Raw genomic sequence first — 24,015 nt, 5'->3', positions numbered from 1 at the left:
ACTTAGACTGAAGACAGACATAAGCAAGACATAAGTACAAAAAAGAAACCAATTCATATGAAAATTGAGTTAATTAAATGAAAAGAGCACTGCAGTGCATGTATTATTGGGACGACTCAGCCCACTTGGCCCAGTAAACCTGCCATAACAGTGGCAATTCTCTTGGGTTTTGAAGCACATAAACATGACTGAACATCTTCATTGGTGTCTGATGCTGACACACAGACTTCCACCAGTTGGTAAACCAAAAGCCCTTCACTTAATATTCCTCAACTCAACATCACTGCTCCCTATTGTAATCTGGGATCAGTTGGAGCCGTGAGTATCCATGGCAACTGTTGATATAACCAGTTCCTGCACTCACCTAGTAACATGAAATAATAGACTATTTTTCATGACACACAGCAGAACAAGATTTGGCTTTGTTCATTGCTCAGACATTATTTGAGGCCAGTCCTCAGCCTCTTCTCAACAGAGATTCTACTGCAAACGCAACACTACTCCGCAAAATGAAGCTACCGGTCATAGTGAGGGCAAATAGCCACGCCTCAGCCAACTGCTTATTCTTGAGCTTGTCTGTACACCCTAGCGAAATGGAGAACTCTCTGTTTCCATGGGTTAAAAACAGACTGTTTGCATTGTTAACTGGGATAAACGAGACCTGAAGAGGACTTAAATCGAGTCTTCAAGTCTGTGGGATGACTCATCTTGTCCAAGGCACTATAAATGACACCTCCCAGTCTGGAATTGTTCATTTCCCTACCAAAGAATATCAGTTTACTCATTTCCAAAGGTATCATCGGACAATGAATAAAATGAAAATTGGACTTTAAAAGTTTTTATTATATTTTTGGTGATAAATATACATTTTCCATTTACTTTGAATGTATTAGCCACATAGATGTGGTTCTTAACGTAAGCCTGTTGGCCAAATCTCACTTATGGTCAAATTTAGTCTCAAAACTCTTTATAACATGGAAAGAGCATGACTAATGGACATCACTGTTTGAGAACCACTGACCCAGATAAAAGAAGGAAACACAAGGAAAGTCTAAATGCAGATGTCTAGGCATTCAAACCATCTGGACTTTAACATAACACTCAACCCCCTCATTATGAGAAATAGCACAATGTGTGTAGTTAAGATGATAAAATCATAGGTTTGAATCCACACTCTGAGGCCTCTTACTTAGCCATCTGTCATTGGGCAAGTTACTTGTCCCTTTGTGCCTCAGTTTATTCATCTGTAAAATGGATACAATAGTACCTACCTGTTTTGGACTAAGTTGTGCCCCCTTCCCCCCAAAATTCATGTGTTGATTACCTAGCCCCCAATGTGACTATGATGGGGCCTTTGAAGGTAATTAGATTTAGATGAGTGTGGGAACTTTATGATGGGATTAGTGCCCTTCTAAGAAGAGACAACAGAGCTTTCCTCCTCTCTGCCATCTGAAGCCATCTGCACGCCAGGAAGAGGGCTCTCACTGGGGAATGGAATCAGCTGGCAGCTTGGTCTTAGACTTCCCAGCCTCCAGAATTGTGAGAAATAAATGTCTGCTGTTTAAAAGCCAACAAGTCTATGGCATTTTGTTAGGGCATTTGGAGCGACGAAGACACAATCATGTTTTTTTCTCACATTTTTCATGAGCTCAAATTTATAAAGCAGGCAAAATAATGCCTGGACTATTGCAAGTGCTTTATTGTTTGTCAGATAAAATGTTTTGAAGTAAATGAATGGATGGGACATTCTAAAGATTTTCTTGCAGAATTTCTGTCATTTTGTCTTAATGAGCAGCCTCTTTAATATCTTTTTTAAAATTGTGTTTGTTATTATGAGAATTAACTAATATATGTGAAAGCATCTGGCATAGAATGACACATCCATCCCTAGGATGTTTGTAACCACAATTGTTTGCTATATGATGATAAATGCTTGCTCTTCTTGAGTTTAAAACTTGGTTCATCAGACCCATAGCAGCCCTGTTCTTTGAAAAGTTGTAGAGAAAAACTTGGCCATCTACCTTATGTCTGTCCAAGTTGTCATGCTCCATTGTGGCGCCAATAAACAATCTCGGTCTACTGGACATTGGTCTTTTGTCGCCTTAAATAAAATTGCATCTTATATTAGGATGTGATTGTAGTCAGGTCTTACATTAAATGCATGCAGGATGCTACTCCTCTATATCTTGTTAGCTAACTTAGTAATCAAGCTGGACTTGAACCCAAACTTCCTTTTAGCTCTTCTCTTTTAAAAAAAAATATATTCTTTATTGATTTTTTTTATAGAGAGGAAGGGAGAGGGATAGAGAGAAACATCAATGAGAGAGAAACATCGATCAGCTGCCTCCTGCACACTTTCTACTGGGGATGTGCCCGCAAGCAAGGTACATGCCCTTAATGGGAATCAAACCTGGGACCCTTGAGTCCGAAGGCCGACGCTCCATCCACTGAGCCAAACTGCTTAGGGCTTAGCTCTTCTCTTTCTTCTCTCCTGGCTGTGTGTGTGTAATGTGTCACTGAGCGTGCAGCACAGGGCCTGCACATTCGCCATCCTTTTTTGATTAAGTAGGAGTACAGATGTGGAGAAATAAAGACAGAACAGTCAGTTACAGACTCCCCAAGTTTGCAACCCACAAGCTGGTCTACCAGAGCCCAGAGAACAGCCTTAGTTTCACAATTAGGCAAGGGATAGAGTCAGTAAAAGCCCGACTTACTTCCTCTCTATGTTGGACCCAGAAACTAGCCAATTTTATACTGCTTGTGGTTTGGTTTTGAATTTTTCCACAGGTCTATTCAGACCAAGTTGCCCAAAGGACATGCCACTACACAGCATTGTTTAGAGTGGGGCTGTGTAAGGCATAAGCTTATTAAAAATTGAATGGCCATATTTTTTAAAAAATAAATATAGGTCAGTTTTCACATTTTACTAGTTTGTAATTTGTGCAATGACAAAATATTTTCAAATGTAATCTAACCAACATGGTCAACTCAGTTGACCGGCAGCATCTTTGGGGTGTGTGTGTGTGTGTGTGTGTGTGTGTGTGGATTTTGTTCAGGTCTAAGAGAAAAATACAGATTTTATATAAACCATCAATTTTACTGCAAAAAGAAATAACAACCTTCCTATCTTCGTGAAGGAATGAAATGAGAATGTGGATCTATCCTTCCTCTTCATGGACTTTGTGATGGATGTGCAAACTGTTGAGTAAAACTGGTGAGACATTTTCAGTTTAACCACTGGCTACAGCTTATGTTTGGGAATGCTGCCTCAGAAAGGTTACTTAAGCAACAAAGGGGCTTTGTCTGTACCTAAGCTTATTGTTCTTTGACACAGTAGGTTCGCAAACAGTTTGCACTAAGCAGCAACCACTAAGGAGTTTTGCTGTAATGAGAAAAGCTGGGATTGTGCTCGGAAGTCATCAATAAGAACCTTGTTCCCTCTCTCAAGCCTCCTACTGGGAGGGTTTCTTCTATCTATAAAAGTGGATTGTGCTTACATCAGATTGCAGCATTCCCTCGGCGGGCTGCTGCTTGGCCAGTAAAGGCAAGACAGCTATGTATGTGGGTCGGATTGAGAGAAAGCCTGAGTGAGCACGGGCTCCTGTTTCCATCAGCCGTCTCTTTGCTTATGGCAGCTGGATGCAAAGGGAGGTCTCTGAGTTGCCACTGCAAACTGCCGAGACCCAGAGCTCACTGCCTTCCATTCTCCCACCAGGGACAGCTGGTTGGTCCCTACTTCATTTAAGGCCACTGGGGATCTATTCAGAAACACTGAAGTAATGAAGAGTGGGCTTGGTGGAATGAGAAACCATCAGGCAGGAACTAGAATGGATGAAGGGGAATTATTTGGTCTCTTTAATAAAGCCAATCAAGGAACCCAGTACATAATAATGCTCTCCTCCCTCTACCCCTTAGCGCTCTTTCCTCTTCTCCAGCGACTCTCCTCGGCTTTACTTCAGACGCTGGAACTTTCTTAAGGTTCACGGAACACAGCAGACTATGTATCCTTTCCCCAGAGAACCTCTGGGCCAACTCCCTCATTCAAGACTGGAGTCTGTTCCCATCTCACCTTCTCAATGCGGCTCCCAGGTACCCACACACTCCTGATCCTCTTGCCCTGCTACCTTTCCTTCTTTTCTACGGCGCTTATCACCTCCTAACATACCACTTAGTTCACTTTTCATTATGCTGTTGTTGAGTGTCTGTCCACCTACCACCACCACCCCCTTCCCAACTCAGGCTATGGAAGGTCAGGGATCTTTGGCATTTCCTTCACTGGTGTATCCCAAACACTTAGAACATGTATGGCACATTGTTGAATTGGTGGTGAGGGAAGCGGGGCATGTACCATCATCATTATTATTATTACTATTTCCATTGCTATTATTATTATCACTAGAGGCCCGGTGCACAAAAATCTGTGCATTGGCAGTGGGGGGGGGGGGGCGTCCCTCAGCCCGGCCTGTGCCCTCTCACAGTCTGGGACCCCTCAGGGGATGGCCATCTGCTGAGGCCTGCTCCCCAGGGGGATTGGGCCTAAGCTGGCAATCAGACATTCCTCGGGCAGCCCGGCAGCCCTCAGGGGATGTCCACTTGCCAGCGGGGAACAGACCTAAGCTGCAGTCGGACATCCTTAGCGCTGCTGAGGAGGCAGGAGAGGCTCCCACCACCACCACTGTACTGGCAGCTGGCAACCTGACTTGTGGCTGAGCAGAGCTCCTCCATGTGGGAGCTCACTGACCACAAGAGGGCAGCTCCTGCATTGAGCGTCTGCCCCCTGGTGGTCAGTGTGTGTCATAGTGACCAGTCTTTCTGCTGTTAGGGTCAGTTTGCTTAATACCCTTTTACTATATAGGATAGAGGCCTGGTGCACAGGTGGGGGCCGGCTGGTTTGCCCTGAATGGTGTCCCGGATCAGGGTGGGGGTCCTGCTTGCATGCCTGGCCAGCCTGGGTGAGGGGATGATGGCTGTTTTCAAGCTGCCCGCACCCCCTTCAGGGTGGGGGTTCCCACTGGAGTGCCTGGCGAGCCTGGATGAGGGGCTGATGGCTGTTTTCAGGATGCCCGCACCCCCTTCGGGGAGGGGGGTCCCCACTGGGGTGCCTGGCCAGCCTGGATGAGGGGCTGATGGCTGTTTTCAGGCTGCCTGCACCCCCTTCTGGGTGGGGGTCCCCACTGGGGTGCCTGGCCAGCCTGGATGAGGGGCTGAGGGCTGTTTTCAGGCAGGGCACACCTGCAACTGAAGCTCCCAGTCTCTCCTTTTTCTCTTTTTCTTTTTATTCTGGGATTTAGTTACCTTCTGTAATTGAAACTTTGTTGCAGCTCCAGCTCTGAGCCCGGCTGGCTGAAAGCAGGTATCTGGGGTTTGTTTAGCTTCTATAATTGCAACATTGTTGCATCCAGAGCTCAGAGCCCGGCCACGCAGGTGGGTAACCTTGGCTTCCTCCATCACCGGGGAAACCATGCTTCATGTTCGCTTCAGCTGCGTGGCTGCCAGCTGCCATCTTGGTTGGCAGTTAATTTGCATATCACCCTGATTAGCCAATGGGAAGCATAGTGGAGGTATGGTTAATCACCATGTTTGTCTATTATTAGATAGGATTATTATTATTATATCAAGCTTAGAGATGAGGAAACTTAGGTTAAGACACTTTATTTGACCCAATAGTATATAGATGGCAAAATGTCACATCTGGGGCATAAACTGTACCCATCCAAAGTTAGTGTGTGGTGCCTACTGACTTTAAAGAATGATTTCGTAAGATGAATCAGTTATGGCTAGATCCCAAAACAATGGATCAGATCCACTTGTTCGGCACCTGAGTTTATTATTTTTAACAGATAAATCTTTTGAGATGAAAGTGTTTATTTTATTTTAACTGATGTATGTCAGTGTTTTCTGGGGTGGGGAGTTGTTAATCCCCTGTACAAGGGTGTACTGTCACCCAACATAATAATAGTAATGTTGTTTATATTGGGCCTACAGTTGACTCATTCACCACATGACAGCAGGTGATGGACACTGGAACCTGAGCCCATTCGTAGCCATTTTGGTTGAAGCTGAACATGGACTGATCATGATCTAAATCCTTTATTGTTTGAGGAGCATCGTCAGTTCAAGTGTGGAAGCTCAAGTTTTAATAGTAAACAGAGCTCAGTGGGCAGCTTGGTCTTAAAGAGAGAGAGAGCTGGGAGAATAGAGCCTGGGATTAAGAGGACAGTAAGGGATCAGGAACCTGCAGAGGAGAGTGCACCAGACAATCAGCAAGGAGAGTGAGCTGTGAATACAAATGGATTTCCTGCATTGTCTGTAGTTTACCAGGGAATTTGTAAATTATGTCCACAGGAACATGTGTTTGCTTATATTTATGTTCCTGAATATTCGGGGTCACATTGATTCTTTCCCTGGGTGTCATATAACCCCTAGGATGTAATCCAATAGGAGTCCGCAGGAGCCCTGGATCATTTCTGTGGAGCTGACACAGCCTAGTGTCCCTGTGTATGTCCATGCAGAGGAATTTACAGTGTGGCTCACTGGACTGACCATCGTCAGCACAGAAAGCCCTAATGTATGGTTGCTGGTTTTTTCTTCTTGAAAAGGCTTTGGCTCTTCCCTCTTCAGATACTCTAAGGGACAGATGTATGGGTTTCTGAAAAATCACACAATCCTATTTCAAACAAAACAACAAGCATCTTCTTAATGTGTGGAATGGCAGCTAAGGTGGTGTGGGCCCCGAGGAGAAACCTTCCGCGGTTAAGGCGATGAGAATGGAATTGAGCTCCCTGCACCTGTGATGGAAGGGACACCTGTTCTAAGCCTTGTAGCTCTGGAGGGTGTGTTGTTGCCACATGATGAGTTCTGATGAAAAATCACAGTCAAGAATTACAATGGAGATGGACGGTAGTATAACAATTTGGGAGAGTAAATCATTTATGTGATTTTTTTCTCTAAAATTTTTTGTTGTTTTCGTTTGAAGAAGAAAATAGTTTAATCCTGTTTTGCTTAGACAAACAGCAGAATGAATAAGGCGAGCCCTCCATAAAATTGTAAGTTAAATGCTTTTTATTTCCACCCTCCCAGCCTTTCCCGGGGCCCCTTCTCACTGGCCCCTCCATGACTGCCGGGGGTTTCCCAGCAATCTTTCAAGATCTTTGGCTCCGATGAAATTACCAGCCTGAGAGCTGGTTCTCTCTACGGCATTAACTAGAGAAAAATGTTCACCACAAGAAAACCAAACCCACTTACCTAGATTAAATAAAGATTAACTGTAAGCAAATAAGAAGAAGACTCAAAGGCATTCAAAGACAGGACACAAAGCAGGGCAAGAGCTGACTGGAAATGGGGAGCCAGAATGTGAACACCTGACCACTCTTGGCCATTTCTCTCTCTGCTTCTCTCCAGTCTGTCGGTCAATCATCTCTCACATTCTCTTGCTCTTCCACTGTCTCTCCCCTTTCTTTCTTCCCTTGTTTCCCCCTCCCCTCTCAGATGGCTTGCTTTACTTTTATATGACTCATATGGTCTGATTCTATACGATCTTTCAGTTAACCACCTGCCCTCACCTAAAGGCTCACACCTCAGTTCAATTTCTAAAGACAGAGTCTGAATAGTCATTGGTCAGTCAGTGAACTTGCTCCTCCTTGGGTGATGATGGGACCTGGCCTGAATTTGGGAATTGGTGAAGAAATTAGGAAAGGGTTTTGTCAGCCTGAAAGACCAAAGGCTGCCTGGCTGTGAACAGGACAAGGGAAGTAGAGCATGTATATCAGGTATTTTTTTACATTACCTACTGAGAATGTTATCGGACAAACTACCCCAGATGGCAGTGGTTTAAAGCTGAAAATATTTGTTGAGCTCAGGAGCATGTGGGTTGACTAGATGGTTCTTCCGGACTTGGCTGGGCTCAATCACCCTCAATGACCTGCCAGGGAATCAGCTGGCTGTCAGCTGACCCAGAACAGTCAGCTCAGACAACAGAAGCGACTGGGAGCAGAGGCACGTGCATTTCATCCTCCAGCAGGCTAGCTGAATAGAAGAGTGGAAACAGAAACACTCAAGGGTTTCTCACGGTTCTGCATTGGTCACATTTTTATTTTTATTTATTTCAGAGGGGAAGGGAGAGGGAGAGAGAGATAGAAACCTCAATGATGAGAGAGAATCATTGATTGGCTGCCTCCTGCACGCCCCCCACTGGGGACTAAGCCCGCAACCTGGGCATGTGACCTTGACCGAAATCTAATCTGGGACCCTTCAGTCCACAGGCTGGCGCTTTATCCACTGAGCCAAACAGGCTAGGGCTGCATTGGTCACATTTGCCAATCTCCCATTGGCCAAAGAAACTCACACGGCCACACTCAGAATCAGGGGCAAGGGCATAGATTCCACCTATTTAGTGAGAATAACTATCAAATCACATGACAAAGGAGCTTGGTTACAGTGAAGGAAGAGGCATTGGAGCTATTACTGCAATCGATCTGCTACATCATGGCAACAAACTCATACCATGTACAACAGGCTAGTACAGATGTACATTCTTCCCTGTCAAACTTCTGATACTAATTCCTGATAGCAAATAATAAACTACTAAGGTTGGAATTTTGAAGCCCTCTCAAGTGACAGCAAAAAAATGACCATTTTGTCTCTAGGTAAAGCTAGATATATTGAATAGCAATCATACAAGACCAAGATAACAGAGGGAAGTGAATTTTCTCCCCAGAACTCACACACAATGTACTAGGCTTGTGACATCCTGCTTTCTAATTCACCAGATCAAAAAATGAGGGTTATTCAAATTAATTGTGTTTTCTAAATAGCTCAAAGCTGAACATGTGTGCATATAGCAGATAGATCAGAAGCCCTGACATAATTCTCTTTTTGCCCTGTGATGACTGAGTTGACCCACTCATTGTTTTGAAACTCTTTAATATTTTTAGTTAAATTGACTCATTCTTCAAATCTAAATAAATTTATTTTTTAAAATTGATATGATGGTCATAAGTTGAAAAATCAGTATGACTTAATGCAAATAGAAGATAACCATAGAAAAAGCAGAATGAAAACACCACGTTGTTATGAAATTCTGTCCAGGTGCTTGAGCCTTCAGCCTGCCCAGTCTTAACCACAAAGGGAATTTAGCAAATGTGAAGGAATGTTAAAGAAATGTGACCCTGCCCAGCTGGTATTGCTCAGTGGTTGAGCATTGACCTATGAACCAGGAGGTCACAGTTCGATTCCAAGTCAGGGGATGTGCCTGGGTTGCGGGCTCAATCCCCAGTGTGGGGCCTGCAGGAGGCAGCCAGTCATTGATTCTCTCTCACCATTGGTGTTTCTAACTCTTTCCCCCTTTCCCTTTCTCTCTGAAATCAATAAAAAATATTTAAAAAAAAAAAAAAGAAGAAGAAGAAGAAAGAAATGTTATCCCCGAAGTGACACAGTCTCTCTGATGGAGTCAGGAAGATTGAAAGAGGCTTAAAAATTCATCGCTTTTTCACTATCCCGTTCAATGTTATTTAATGTCCTGTTCCTGTGTCCTAAAATCATCTCGGACCCCCCGAGTCGTGTGTGCACCACATTGTAGGGAATATCAACAGTCCAAGTCCTTATATTCACAGATGAAGGAACTGAGGCCTCCTCTTACTCCTTTCTGACGCGTGCCTTTGTGCCGCGGCACTACTGGTTTGCATCTTAACCAGCAGTTGGATTTGGAGCCGGGAAAAGAAATGAACCACAAAAAAGAAGTAAAAGGCTGAACTGGGGTGGTGCTTCGGACTCTACAAAATTGGCGCTTACCTTTTCAATTACCTTCGTCCGTCCTTCCTGCCCCTCATTACCAGAGGATGCTGGTGCTGGCCTATTGCAATAAATAGAAAGAAAACTTCTGCCTGGATCTACCACTAAGACTCTCAGATCAAGACCCTTCCAGAAAGATGTAGCCATACAAAGGGAGACATCTCTAGTTGTCTCACGAAGAAAACCACTGTATCAGGAAAAAGGCCAAAAAAGCAGAGTTACCTAAATTTAATTCACCCTGGGACTCAGTTATAGAAGCTGTGCTAATGGCACCCTAAATCCTCCATGGTAAACTGTATGGATTTTCAAAAGGAGGTAGAAAAATCCTCTTTGTCCCCTTATCTTCACAAGATGGATTTTTAGCTGAAAATCCTTTATTTAAAAAAAAAAATAAGATAAATGTAGTCATACACTAAACTAAGCTCTTTATTCCGTAGCCTGTGAATTGGAATAAGCTTTTGAGACATTTCTTCAGACAAGAGAGGGAGGGGCAATCTTTGAGAAATATCCTTCTTTATTAAATATTTTAAATGATGCTGAATATATCAAACATTGGTGTTTTTTTAATTCCACATGCTTTGGGGGAACAATGTGGTGTGTGCATTAAATAAATAAGTGTTTCTTCTCCCCTCATATTATAGAATGATATCAAAAGGGCAAATGTCTTCATCTTTGGGACATGGGTGCCTATACCTGATACCTATTATATGAATTGAATTTCTTTCTCCACACTCTGAAGTACAGTGTTCCATACATCTATTACCTCATCTGAACTGTCCAGGCCATTATTTGTGTTGATGGAAACAAGAAAAATTCAGATGTCTATTAACCTGTCTATCTATATATATAAAAATCTAAGCAACTGTTACAACCAGTCAACCAAACAACCAGTCAACCGGTTGCTATGATGTGCACTGACCACCAGGGGGCAGACATTCAACACAGGAGCTGACCCCAGTGGTCAGTGTGCTTCTGAAGACAACCTCCCATGGTCCCTCCCCCTGGACTGGGCAAGACAGCCCTGATCAGTCCCCAACCCGTGCACAAATTTGTGCACTGGGCCTCTAGTTTGTTTATAACTGAGAGATTCCTCTCAACCCCATATGGGCTCTTTCTTCAGAAGCACAGAGGAAAGAGACTTCATAGTGGGACAGGCCTGAGTGCACCTCTTGTCTCTCTTCTTGCTGTCTTTGAGATACTGACAGAGATGCTAAAGCTTTCTGAGCCTCAGTTCCTCATCTGTAAAATGGGTATAATGATTATAAAGATTAAAATAAGGTGATGTAAGTAAAGGTCATAGCACAGGGCCTTACATTTAAACATGCGTTAGGTGGTCACTGTTATCATGTATTATTACATTGGGAAGGCCACATGAGATAGAGCACAGTATATACAAGCTTTAGGGTCAGAGAAAGGATAGGATTCATTTCTGTATCATCATAATTACATCTCCAGTGCCAATCTCACTAGCACATAGCAAGAATTCAGTATTTTTTTTAATGAACAAGGAGATGGTTCTCACATTATCCCTTATTAGCTGTGTGGTCTTGGGTAAACCATTTCACCCCTTAGTGTGTGTTTTCTCAGCTGTGAAGCAAAGATAATATATTTCTTACAGTGTTACTGGGAAACTTAAATGCAATGGCCAATGTAAAGTGCCCAGCACTGAAGCTGGCACATGCTATGCTTTTCCCGGATGTTTATTCCCTAATATCTACTGTCTTTCACATGTGCTGATCCCAAATAAATAAGCAGGATGAGAATTTCCTGGAGAAATACCCACTTTAAAAGCTGTCTTTTAAATGAACAGTGGGAGTGTCCAAGGGCCCAGGATGCATGACGGAGAGGTCCCACAATCTGCTCAAGGTCTGAGGAAAGCAGGATGTCTGATTTGACCCCACTTTCTGGTTCCTGGGCAACTATGAAGTGGTCTAGGTTGGGTACTGGCCAGGCTATGTGGGCATGAGGAGGATCCTGAAAACAGGCACAGAAATGATCTTTTACCCCAGACCTCATATTCACATTTTTTAAGGAACTGAGGGAAAGGTTCACTCCCTTGTGTCAACTTCAGTTGTTGTGCTTTTGGTAGTTTTGTCTGGAAAAGGATTCCAGGACCAAACTCAGCTCAGCAGGAAAGTGTGTCATGATTGACTAACAGGACTGCACAAGGACAGGATGGGTGTTATAGCTGGTGCGCCTGGAGATTCACACAGCAGCGTTCAGACGGGAGATCTGCTATTGCCTTTGCCAAACACAAGGCATGTGTCTTTAGTCGTAAAACTTGGCAATTGCAAAAACAAACAAATAAATATTTGCTCTTACAGGAACCATCTCATGCTGACAGGTCATGGTGACACTTAAGATCTTAAAAAGGAAAAAAAGACACTGACCCAGTGAAATTGATCAGGTAACACTTGCAGAAATGCCTGACAAAGCAGGTCAAATGTACCGTATGTGTTCATTTGGCAAATATTTACTGAGCACCTACTATGTGCCAGGAAGTATTCTAGCTGCTGTTTTGATTATATTCTAGGGAGGGAAGCTGTTGACCTTTGTTTTAGTTGTGATCAAAAGTTTTTATGAAAAAATAGAAGGTCCAATTGTTGGAAGGTTGCTCTCCAGAGCATGCAAAGCAAAGGGAGAGCTTTCTTACTATCGTTCACACACTAGGATCAAATTTTGACTGCACAAGCTATCATTATTTTGGAGCCTAAGCATCCATTTCATTTCTACCTATTAATGCCTAGTCAGCAGAAATGGCACCTCCCACTTCCTGCCCTGCCGTGTGGCAGTGTGACCCACACAGGTAAACCACGGAGAGTCTGAGTCTCCAAACGTTTGATCCTTCTGATTTGGCCACAACTGCACAGATGTGGCCTTCCCACTCTGCCCCTGCACCTGCACGCCTCCACTCCTGTGACCTAATTTATCTGCTTCTAGAAACAGGTTTTCTTCCTTTGGGGAGAAGCTGGTTGTGTCCAGGTGCTTGGCCGAAGTTTCCCAACTGCATTTACCCTACTACTTGATAATAGGTGGCATCTGTGTTAGTAGTTGCTGAGTCAGAGGCCAGTGTAGACCCCTGAGGCTCCGTTATACTTCGGGGAAGAAGGAGAGCAACAGTGGCTCCAGCTTCCAAAGCCCTGACACTGTGATTCAACCTTGGTATCGGGTCAGATGCCCCATTCCCAGTGCCCCTTCCAGTCTTTTCTTGCTCCTCCACATGCAGCCGGTCAGGAGTGGGGTGCCCAAAATACGTCTTTTACTACTGGCCTGTGGACAGCAGGCAGAGGTGAGAGTGATTGTATTAGCCAGGACTCAGAAACCCAAGTAGTATTGACTTAAGGAAGAAAGGAATCTTATGGTTCGTATAACGGAAGGGGGTTAGCTTTAGGCCTGGCTGGATCAGGAGTCAGTTTCTCTTTTCTGTGATACAGTCACTCGCAGGCAGGTCCTCTCCACTTGGGAGCTTTACATCACATTGTGAAAAGAGAGCTCCTGCCTCATACTAACTAGTTCCAGCAAAACTCCCAAGGCTGATGCCCATCAGCTCTGACTGCTCAGGAGAGGGTCACATGTCTGTCTCTGAACCAATCACTGCACCAGGGGATAAAGTACACTGATTAATCTCCTAGATATGGAATTGCATTCATTTCACCCAAACTGCATGGACTGAGGCAGTGGGGCAGGGGTGATTGCATAGAAGGAAACCAGGATGCTCTTACCAGAGGAGAAATGTATGTTGGGCAGGTGGAAGCAGCAAACATCCACTAGAGGCACTCTGCCTCATTACCAAGGAAGGGGGGTGGGGAGGGGTGGGGTGACAGCATGCCACTTGGTATGAAGGTGATAGTGCTTATTCATTTACTTCTTGCAAGAGGATTGGGAGAATAACCACTCAGGTGTCATGCTGCAAGGCGGGGATAGAGGAGCCACAGTGGCAGCCACCAGCCCACATGCCCCTAAACTTCCACCCATGTGTCATCTTGGATGCATGTGCATGGAGCATTTCCCTGGGAACATGAACCCCAGATACTGGTTGGTGCCTCAGGACAATCCAGACAACGTACCCCCTGTCATGAAATCTGCTTCTTGTCAGGGCTTTAACTCACCCAGCTGAGCTCATCAGTGGTAGGCATCTTACGCAGGTAAATACCCAGAACAAAGACATCATTAGGAGCCATTATAGAATAGCGCTTTGCACTAACTGCTGCATATAATGTTCGCTGCCTCTTTGCTGATATTACCAAATGAGGGCTGTTTCTTAATGATTCGTTTTTATTATCATTATCGTTGTCACAAGGATCATCTAGTTCATTTATACTGCACTTGTTGCTGCAGAATCTAGATGATGGTGCTCGGGACTGGTTCTGCCTACCCGACTGCTCATGTGACCCAGGCTGGAGGGGTGCAGCCATTCTGAGTGCTTCTTCAGAGCCCCCAGAGCTCACATCACACCATAATGCCCTGCTCTGTTCCCTGTCTGTGCCCCCCTACTAACCATGAGGCACTTAAACAACAGGGATTGTCTCTTTGATCCCCAATGTCCTCCATACCCACCACATTATAACCACTCACTAAGTGCTTGTAGAATAAATGTTATGCATAGTGGTTGCAAAACAAAGGGGAATAAGGCATAGTCTCCAACCTTGAGGAACTTCAAGTCTATTCATTACAAAAGTAACAACACTAAGGATGGCCCCAGCTACTGTTAACCCAGTGTTACGTGTGAGATACTGAGCTAAGTGCTTTGCATGCATGATCTCATTTAATGATCTTGACAATCTCCCCCCATGTTCCATATTATTACTACCCCCATTTTACAGATAAGGAAGCTGAAGTTCGTGGAGTAGGCTAATATCATATCATTGGAAAATGGTGGACTCGGGGTTTTAACCCAGGTCTGCCTGATTATAATGCATATTTCTAGCCACTAAAGTAATACACCTCTATAAAGGCAGGATGAATAAAATGTATGGGAGAAGCTGAAATAAATTCCCAAAGTATTGGCAGGGAGTTTCTTCATCAAAGCAAATCTTGTGTAAAGGTATTAGGCTGGTCCAGTTTTTATAGGGAGCCTTTGAGGAATCTCCAAGCAGAGATCTAGAGATATGTCGGTGAGCTTACCTGAATGCCCATGGGAATGAGCGTGGGCCATGAAACCAGCAAGCAAGCACCTCCTGCTCCCCATGTGAAGGAAGTATCTGCACACTTCTCTAAACATGGGGTCAAAAGAGCAAGATGGCTGCGCTCTGCCCCTCCCAAGTTTAAGTTCTCACAGAATGTAAAGAGAAATCTCAGAATGTCATCGAGAAATGGAGATTGGGGATCACATCTGTTAAACTGTGCACTTTGTAACTTACCCCAAGCAGCTCTTTCTGCTGCTCTTTATCATTTCCCCACAGAGACCTGAGCAGGAGGCCAGAGAAAAGGGCAGCACAGGAAGGAGCCCGTTGGGAGGTCAGCTGGGAGGAGGGGGTGGGTGAGTGGGGCAAGGGACCCTGAGGAGAGAAAAGCAAAGCAAGTGATTGGCCTGTGGCCAAGTGGGTAACAGAGACCCTGCAGACGGGTTGAGCGTGAGAAGCCTTCTTCCCAAGCAGAGGGAGCCAATAACCGCTCAGAGCTGGGTCCGTCCATCATGAGCAGGCATGTGGAGCTGTGGGAAATGTCTGTCATTGTCAGTAATCTCCTCTTGTCATTCAACAAACAGTGATCATGTGTGGATAACGTGTGGATGTCCTGTGTGTGTGCACTGAGCAGGTAATGGGCAACCATGAAGAGCGATTTTCCCACTGGGAATCTCGTGTGAGACACGAATGAGTAAGTGACACAGTGGGGTAAGCAGAGTGTCCCTGGGATCATAAGGAAGATGGAATTACTAAAGAAAGGTTATGTGTTAAAGAAAAAAGTAATTGTGACACTTGTTAGAAATGGTAAGGAAGAATTTATTCAGGAGGGTGGGACCACTGCCATGGCGCTTTGTAATAGGGGAGAGAGATGGGACTCAACTCTGAACACAGCAAGGAAACCTGGGCATTCATAGCAGGAGCATGGGGGAGGTCAGTGGGTGGAAAATTTTTAAGATGAAACATCAGGGAAAAGGAGGATGCTGGCGACCCTGACCTAACAGGATTCTTGCTGATGGTAGGCCAGGGTGATCGGACATATCTGAGGGATGGTGGAGAAGGGAAACCTGATTAGATATCAACTGTGATCAGATATTGAGGATTCAAGCTAAACAGACTTAGCAGGATTTTTGCTAAAATTGAACAATGCAGAGACAAACACAAAAGTCCAAAAGGCCTCCTTGGTAAAGAGCTCAGGAGAGCCTGAGTAGAGCAGGGTCAAGCAGAAAATCATTGTCAATACCTATCCCAGGCCCAGGGGCAGAAAGTGAGCTATAGTGGCTTTAGAGAGCTAAGTGAGCACTGGAAATTGAATAGCATTTACCCAAGCGAAGACTGGAGTGGGAGCAATGTGCCTGAGGGGCCTTTTAGAAGCAAAAGAAGCAAAGCTCAGCCCAGCTGCTGTGGCTCAGTGGTTGAGCATTGACCTATGAACCAGAAGGTCATGGTTCGATTCCCAGTCAGGGCACATGCCTGGGTTGTAGGCTTGATCCCCAGCATGGGGCGAGCAGGAGGCAGCCGATTGATGATTCTCTCTCATCATTGATGTTTCTAGCTCTCTCTCCCTTCCTCTCCAAAATCAATAAAAATATTTTTTTAAAAAAAAAGAAGAAGCAAAGCAGGCCATAAAAGACAGCATGACATTTCTAGGAACTACCAGGAACTTGATCCAATTTGGGCTGAGAAGGAGGAGTGGGAAGTGGCCAGAGATGGCACTGGGCCGGCCACCCTCAGAGTCTGGCCTTCATCCTAGAGCCATGGGGGGCCTCCATCACCAGGTTTTCCTTCCAAGGGACAGCTGTCTTGGGTGGTTAATGCCACAACTACCAATGATAAAAAAAGATGCTGGCTCTTTGAAAACATCCGATTTTAAGACCCAATCATCTTGCAGGCAGATCCAAAGGAAGCACTTGGGCCATCTCCCTCTGTTTATAAACACAGGGTCTTGGTGTCCTGATATTATGGGATCCATCATAGCTGGAGAAGATGCATTTTGGCCTGGAGGGCATGTCAGAAATCACATAACTTTTCTAGCCTAATTTTAGCTCAGTGAATTTACCTTAGCAGCACCTGAGAATTACTTGGAAAGTTTTTAAAGAAATACGCACACCCGGGCCATCCTCAGAGAGGCACTGGCATTTTTTTGAAGCTTCCCTGTGATCCCTGTGCAGTCAGGAGAGGAGACTACAGAAAAGTGCGCAGCTTAGAAACAGTCATTCTTGATAAGAGATCGGACTCCCCTTGCCAGGTACTCTTGTTACGAAGATTCTGGGTCAACTTTACTAACCTTCTTGGCAGATCTTCAAAAGCTGCCTGTGGCATCTGCTGAGACCTCTTCATGTCCCACCACCGTTTTACAGATAGCTGCAAAAGGACCCTGTTCTAAAGCCAAAGATGGGAGAGGGACAGCTGGAGCGGGAGGCTGACTCACCCATCTCTGGTCACCTGAGGCCATCATCTCACTCCCTGAATCCTGCTGTCTGGGCGGCACTAAGGAGTTCTGTCAAGGATTCCTTTTCCCCTGAAGTTACCCGGAAACTCCAAGCAGGCCTCATTAGCACATTACTCACGCTCCCCCAGTCCCACACATCACCCTCCTCCTCACCCCCACCTCCAGATCTATTTTTTTTCCTATTTGCCCTTTTTTTTTTTTTTTCAGTGCAGTTAGGTTTTGTTCCCTGTGCCCTGAAAAGCACGTTTTTGGAATGTAAATGCTACTGGAAGAAAGCAGGGAGCTCAGGGCTCAGGGCTCAGGGCTCCAGGATCCTGGCCCATCACTGCTCACGCCCTCCCCATGAAATGCCATTTGTCAGGACCACCGAGAGACAAGCCCCCTAAATACTTCCCCGACACTGCTCGGTTTGGTTCCTTCCTCATTGAGACAGCAAATCATTAACTCAGAGCCCCGGGTTGTTTCTTGCAGCAATTAACAGCTGCCCTGGTGTTAATTCCCAATCAATAGCCCCTCCATGCTGCTCCTACAGCTGTGGGCTTCTGGCCTCCACAGCAATTCAGAAAGTAACTTGTTGGGGTCCTGAGACTGCTCCTCCCACTGCTCCCCAGGAAAGCCCTCACCGGCCTTCCTAAGGACAGCAAGGCCCCTCCATGAAAGTCAGGGGTCAAGGGACAGCATGAGCAAGCTGGGGCTCCACCCACCTCTTTCAAGGTGAATGACAACTTGGGAGACAGGAGGAACCATGTCCCCCCTGGAGTAGCAGCAGCCCCTTGGGATAGTCATGAAGCTTTCATTTTTCCATGTTGGCTTTTTTTTTTCTGTTTGTCTTGAGATGGCTGTATTTTTCCTCCATCTACCAAAAAAAAAAAAAAAAAAAAAAAAAACCCACCAAAACCAAAAAAAAAACCTCTCATACAATCAGTCTTTTTTTTTTTTTTTTTTTAATTCAAATAGCCATCATTTCTCATTTTTTGCCTGTGTTGCTTCCTGCAGCTCCCTGTGGACAGAATGAGACCCGAGAGGACGGCAAAATAATTCAGCTGCCTCCCTGCAAGACTGGAGCCTGGATCGTGCCAGCCATTATGGCCTGCTACCTTTTAGTGGCGAACATCCTGCTGGTCAACCTCCTCATCGCTGTCTTTAAGTACGTGGGCCCTTCATCAGAGCCCTTGGGAGGAAGTGGGGGCACTAGAAGGGTGTGATGCTTCAGAAAGCAGTGGAGTTTCTCACCTAATTCTCTCTGGTCTCTATTTCAGCAATACGTTTTTTGAGGTAAAATCAATATCCAACCAAGTGTGGAAGTTTCAGAGGTATCAGCTCATCATGACTTTCCATGAAAGGCCAGTTCTGCCCCCACCTCTGATCATCTTCAGCCACATGACCATGATATTCCAGCACCTGTGCTGCCGATGGAGGAAGCATGAGGGTGACCCAGATGAAAGGGACTACGGCCTGAGTAAGCTTTGAGTGACAGCCCCCAGCAGCCACACATTCCATAGCCCTACTGCTTCCCCTTGGCAGTCCTGCAGGATTGTGGTCTCTGACAGCTTGGGAGGGAACAGAGGGGCAGGCTTGCTAGAGAAACAGTGCCAGGAAGAAGACAGTAGAGGCTGAAATCAAGCATTCTTAGCCTCACTTCTTTCTTTCTTTCTTTTTTTTTAATCCTCACCCGAGAACATGCTTATTGATTTTCGAGAGAGGGTCAGGGGAAAGAGAGAGAGAGAGAGAGAGAGAGAGAGAGAGAGAGAGAGAGAGAGAGAGAGAGAGAGAGAATGGGAAACATTGATCGTTTGCCTCCCATACATGCTTTGATTGGGGGGGGGGGGGGGTTGTCAAACCCGAAACCTAGGTATGTACCCTGACTGGGAATCAAACCCGTGACCTTTCAGTGCATGGGATGATGCTCCAAACAACTGAGCCACACTGGCCAGGCAACCTCACATCTTTCTTAGAGATAAAACCAGCCTCCAGGAGGGCTGTTTCAGTGCCTTCCTAGGTTCTAAGATTCTTACTTTCCAGAGGTCCCACCACGAAATATATCAGCCATATTTATAGGCTCTCAAGGCTGCATTATATGTCATCTGAGCCTCTTACATGAGTTGAGTTGCAGGTGACTCCGTTTGATTTTCCATTATCATTTCTGCACCTACCGTTTTGTAGGCCTTGAACATTTTCCAAGCCTTAGAGACTGTGCTAATGTGACTTCATGAGGACACCAGCCCTGCTTTCCAGTATTCAAAGGGCAAAACAGAAGCCCCTCCACCATCCACCCTCTAGTCCAGTGTTTCTAAAAGGAGGTTCTATTAGCACTGAGGCAGAACAATACTTCAGTGATAGGATTGTCCCACACATTGTAGGGGATTTTGCACATCCCGCTTCCACGCAAAAAAATAGCTGCTGCAGAATGCTAAGTGTCCCTTGGGTACCACCCACAGTCAAGAACCATTGGGCATCCAGCCCCATCCAAGCAAACTACAATGGTTTCTCAAGTACACCACCTACACCAAACCTACTGAACGAGCCTCTAGAATGAAGGCCCAGAAATTCCCTCCAGGTGATCACTGGTGGGTCTAAAGTTTGAAACCAAAACCATTTAACCACCTGCTTCTCTAAGACTAAAACTTTTAAAAACTTCCCTGACACAGCAATGCCGACTTCTTTCTAGACATTAAAATTGGAGAGTTGGAAGGGACAAAGAATTCCAAAGTTCACTATTTCCATCTAAAATATAAATTTAGACAAATAGAAAGCTGGTGAGGGGGTGAGGATTCAGATTCACAGTGGATCACTTTCTATGCCTGTATCGGTTATGAATTAGTTTACCTGTTATTAACAGAAAACCAGACTAACAATAGCACAAATAAATAAGGTTTTTCCCTAGATGGTTTGGCTCAGTGGATAGAGCATCGGTCTGTGGACTGAAGGGTCCCAAGTTTGATTCAGGTCATTGACCTCCGTTATAGGCTCCAGGGCTGCGTGTGGAGGCAACCAATCAATGTGTCTCTCTCACATCGATGTTTCTCTATCTATCTAACTATCTATCTATCTCTGTCTCTCCCTCTTCCTGCCACTTTCTCTAAAAAAAAAAAAAAAAAAAAAAAAAAAAAAACCAGGAAAAATAATCTTTGGGTGAGGTTTAAAAATCTTATTTAAAAATAATAAAATAAAGCCCTAGCCAGTTTTGCTCAGAGGGTAGAGCGCCGGCCTGTGAACTGAAAGGTACCGGGTTCAATTCCGGTCAAGGGCACATACCTGTGTTGCCGGTTCAATCCCCAGTGGGGGGCATGCAGGAGGCAGCCAATTGATGATTCTCTCTCATCATTGATGTTTCTATCTCTCTCTCCCTCTCCCTTCCTCTCTGAACTCAATAAATACATACTTTTTTTAAAAAAAAAAAGAAGGTTGAGTAAGAAAGATTAATGATAATAATAATAATAAATAAGGCTTTATTTTGCTCACAAAGCAACTAGGTGGATAACCCAGAGCACAACAGTGGCTCACTGAAGTCACAGACCCAGAGTCCTATTTTTAGGCTCAGCTATTCGTGAATGCACTGTCTTGTCTTGCGGTAGCAAAATAGCTGCTGCACTTTCCGTCATCATTTATGTTCAAGGCAAAAAGAAAAGGGGAAAGTAAAAAAATGTAGAAAGATGCAGCCACATCACTACAGTTTATCAAGAAAGCAAATCTCTTCCCCTCCCTGCAGTTTCTTGGGCTAAACTGGGTCTCACCATAGCTGCTACCTTCAAGGGAGGCTGGAAATGTGTGTATTTGGCTTTCCAGCCTCAGTAGTAGAAAGTGGGAAAGGGGAAATGAGGTTGCAAAGAGGCTTTTAGTAAAGCCAGTGAACAGTGTCTGTCTGCCACATTCCTCAGCCCAGAAATTGAGCTTATTTATTTATTTATTTATTTATTTATTATTGATTTTAGAAAGGAAGGGAGAAGAACATAGAAACATCAATGATGAGAATCATTGATCGGCAGCCTCCTGCATGCCCCCTCCTGAGGATCGAGCAACCTGGGCATGTGCCCTGACCAGGAATTGAACTGTGACCTCCTGGTTCATAGGTCAATGCTCAACCACTTAGCCACACCAGCCAGGCTGGAAATGGAACTTTTGAGAAACCTCCATTCATTGTGTACTTTCCCTTTCCTTGATTTAGCTTCATGTTTGGCCTTACAGCTTGAATGATTGTAACCAATCCCTGCAGTAAATCAGCTACGTTCAGATGGACTTCAAAGAACAATGGTGACTCTAATGCACAGGAAGGGGACAGTGACACACTTTGCCTGATAGGGTTAGGATTTAGTCTGAGATTTAGCAGAGAATCTAGGCCCGTTCGCCTAACCTTGGTTCACATTTGGAATGTCATTAGGCCCACAGATCAGGTACCATCGCTTTTACTTCTCTGCCTCACATCTCATTTCTCTTCCACAGAACTGTTCATAACTGATGATGAGCTCAAGAAAGTGCACGATTTTGAAGAGCAGTGCATAGAGGAATATTTCAGAGAAAAGGATGATCACTTCAACTCGTCCAATGATGAGAGGATACGGGTGACTTCGGAAAGGTGTGTTCCCTGGTCACATGTTTCCTGGGAGGTCTTATGCCATGGCATGCTTTATCCATTGCTTTTATTTGTGCAGCCACACACAAAAAAATATCAGAGATGCCGTGTTTATTCTTATTGTCCAAGAAATTGTGAAGCTTGGGAGAGCACGGAATGTTATCTGAAGGGTCCACAGATCAAAATCCCAGACATACAGATCCTAGATTCTCCAGCAGGCAGTGGCGCCACCTTCCTGGACACCAGACATGGCTATGTTCAGAACAGGGCAGGAGTTACTAGCTCAGCGAGAAATTGGAGAGTTCTGACCCAGACACAAACCAGGAGACACCCAGCCCAACCCAAGGCTCTCCAGCAGGTCTGTGTATGATGTGCACCCTGAGCATCTTCTCCAAAGTATAGACAATCCTAGTGCCTGGCTTACATGCGTGCTCAGTACCTTCTGAATAAACACCAGCACGAGACTTGTGAATTACATAGACTCATGGTGGAGGTTTTCAGGTTTGTCAGGAATTATTTTCGTTTTTCTTCTTACATAACAAGACAAAAGCAAAGGAATAAAAGCAGTTTTTTTCTACCCAGTGGTCATATGTTTTTAGATCTCATTGACAAAATGGTTTTGTGGACTAGCAGGGCTCTAAGAAAAATCTCAAAATAAACAGGAAAGAATCATTTTCATTTAATAAGTCTAGCTTTATGCAAAGGAACTCACATTGTCTTACTTTCCTCATTTTGCTGCAGAATAATAAAAACATCACTCCGGGCTGGCACAGTCATAACCTGGAATTTGGGAACCGGTTCTAAAGAACGCCCAGAGTGGTACAGAGCACTTGGTGTAACTTTACATTTTAAACATTTGCAATATAAAGAGGTCAGAAGCAAATTATAAATAGTGGGAAAAGGGATATATAATATATTGATAATTTTAATCAATATAATTCACACTTCCCAAGATTTGAGTCAGTCACCTCTAGTTTTCACCAAATGACATTTTGTCTGCTTACCCACTTTATACATTTTCTAGTGGTTCTGCAGAAATTATACAAATGGCATTTTTTCTGTCCCTCACCCTTTATTTCTTCAAAGAATGCAGCGTAGGTGTATACACAGGTAGGTGTATAATGCATATGCCATTGTATCCAGAGGTACTCAACCAGCATTAATAAAGTGTAAAGCATGAATAGATCTTATACACATCTGTCATTGCAAAATAGAACATTCCATGATGATATGATGTGAAGCAATTTTCTGGCACACTCAGAAAGGAGCTGCAAATCCAAAGATCTTCCTCATTCTGAGGCCTTGAAAAAGCTATTTATTAATGGGCACATAACCATATGGTTCCCAGAAAATTGCGCCATGTAGACACACTGCCCATTGCTCAGACTTATTTCCAAAGCCTATGTCCAGGGGCCTTTGAAATGCTCTTTGAATTCAGGAAGCCATAGACTGGGAGGAAAGAAAGGCAGGGGAGGAAGTGTTGAGACACAAAGAAGCCTTTGCCTCTCTGGGGAACTAGCCTGAGAGGTGCAGGCAGCAGGGCATGTGACACACTGGGACTAAATCACCAATTCCTTTTGGAAAGGAACTAGCGCCTCTCCACTTGACCCTCTCACCCCATGCCTGCAAACACTTCCAGGAGACTCCTCCCCCAAGACCCTGTTCCTCTCTGGGCGGATGCAGAGTCCCACCCTCCAGGAGGGTGACTAGGGTGAGCAATTCCCAGAAATCCAAGGCGGAGTACAGGCTTATTTTTTTGTGTGTGCCCTAACATTAGCTGACCTTCTGGAGTAACGGGGGCCAGAAAGACCTGGATGACCTCACAAGCAAGCCCAGGTGCCAGAGAAGTGAACCCAAACCAAGACTTTCTTCTGCTCCTGGTGCCACTGTCTGTGTTTGGGGTTTCGTTTTTGATGGTGGTGGGGTTTCGTTTCTGATTGGTGTGTTTTACATTTGTAAATGTGCCAAAATAACACCTTTAAACACTAGAATTGCACTGGACACATCAGAACTACCATGAGGTGCACAAGGGAACAGTGATAACTAAGGGAAGAGTGGCTCCATTTACCCCTCTCAAGCAT

At 44.7% G+C, this 24,015-nt stretch overlaps 1 protein-coding gene across 1 annotated transcript in view; it reads left to right on the top strand.

Annotated features, from left to right (window-relative positions):
• Positions 1–24,015, top strand: part of TRPM3 (transient receptor potential cation channel subfamily M member 3) — a 441,698-nt gene that overhangs the window by 410,143 nt on the left and 7,540 nt on the right. The window contains exons 23-25 of the mRNA XM_081103884.1: positions 18,361–18,511; positions 18,624–18,823; positions 21,805–21,937. Of these exons, the coding sequence (XP_080960010.1) occupies positions 18,361–18,511; positions 18,624–18,823; positions 21,805–21,937 (484 nt within the window). The remainder of the gene's footprint in view (positions 1–18,360; positions 18,512–18,623; positions 18,824–21,804; positions 21,938–24,015) is intronic.

The sequence above is a fragment of the Myotis nattereri genome (genome assembly GCF_964212035.1).
Source record: "Myotis nattereri genome assembly, chromosome: 12".
Classification (NCBI taxonomy): Eukaryota; Metazoa; Chordata; class Mammalia; order Chiroptera; family Vespertilionidae; genus Myotis; species Myotis nattereri.
The sequence above is the reverse complement of the archived record's forward strand: the minus strand, read 5'-3'. Positions and strand labels throughout refer to the sequence as shown.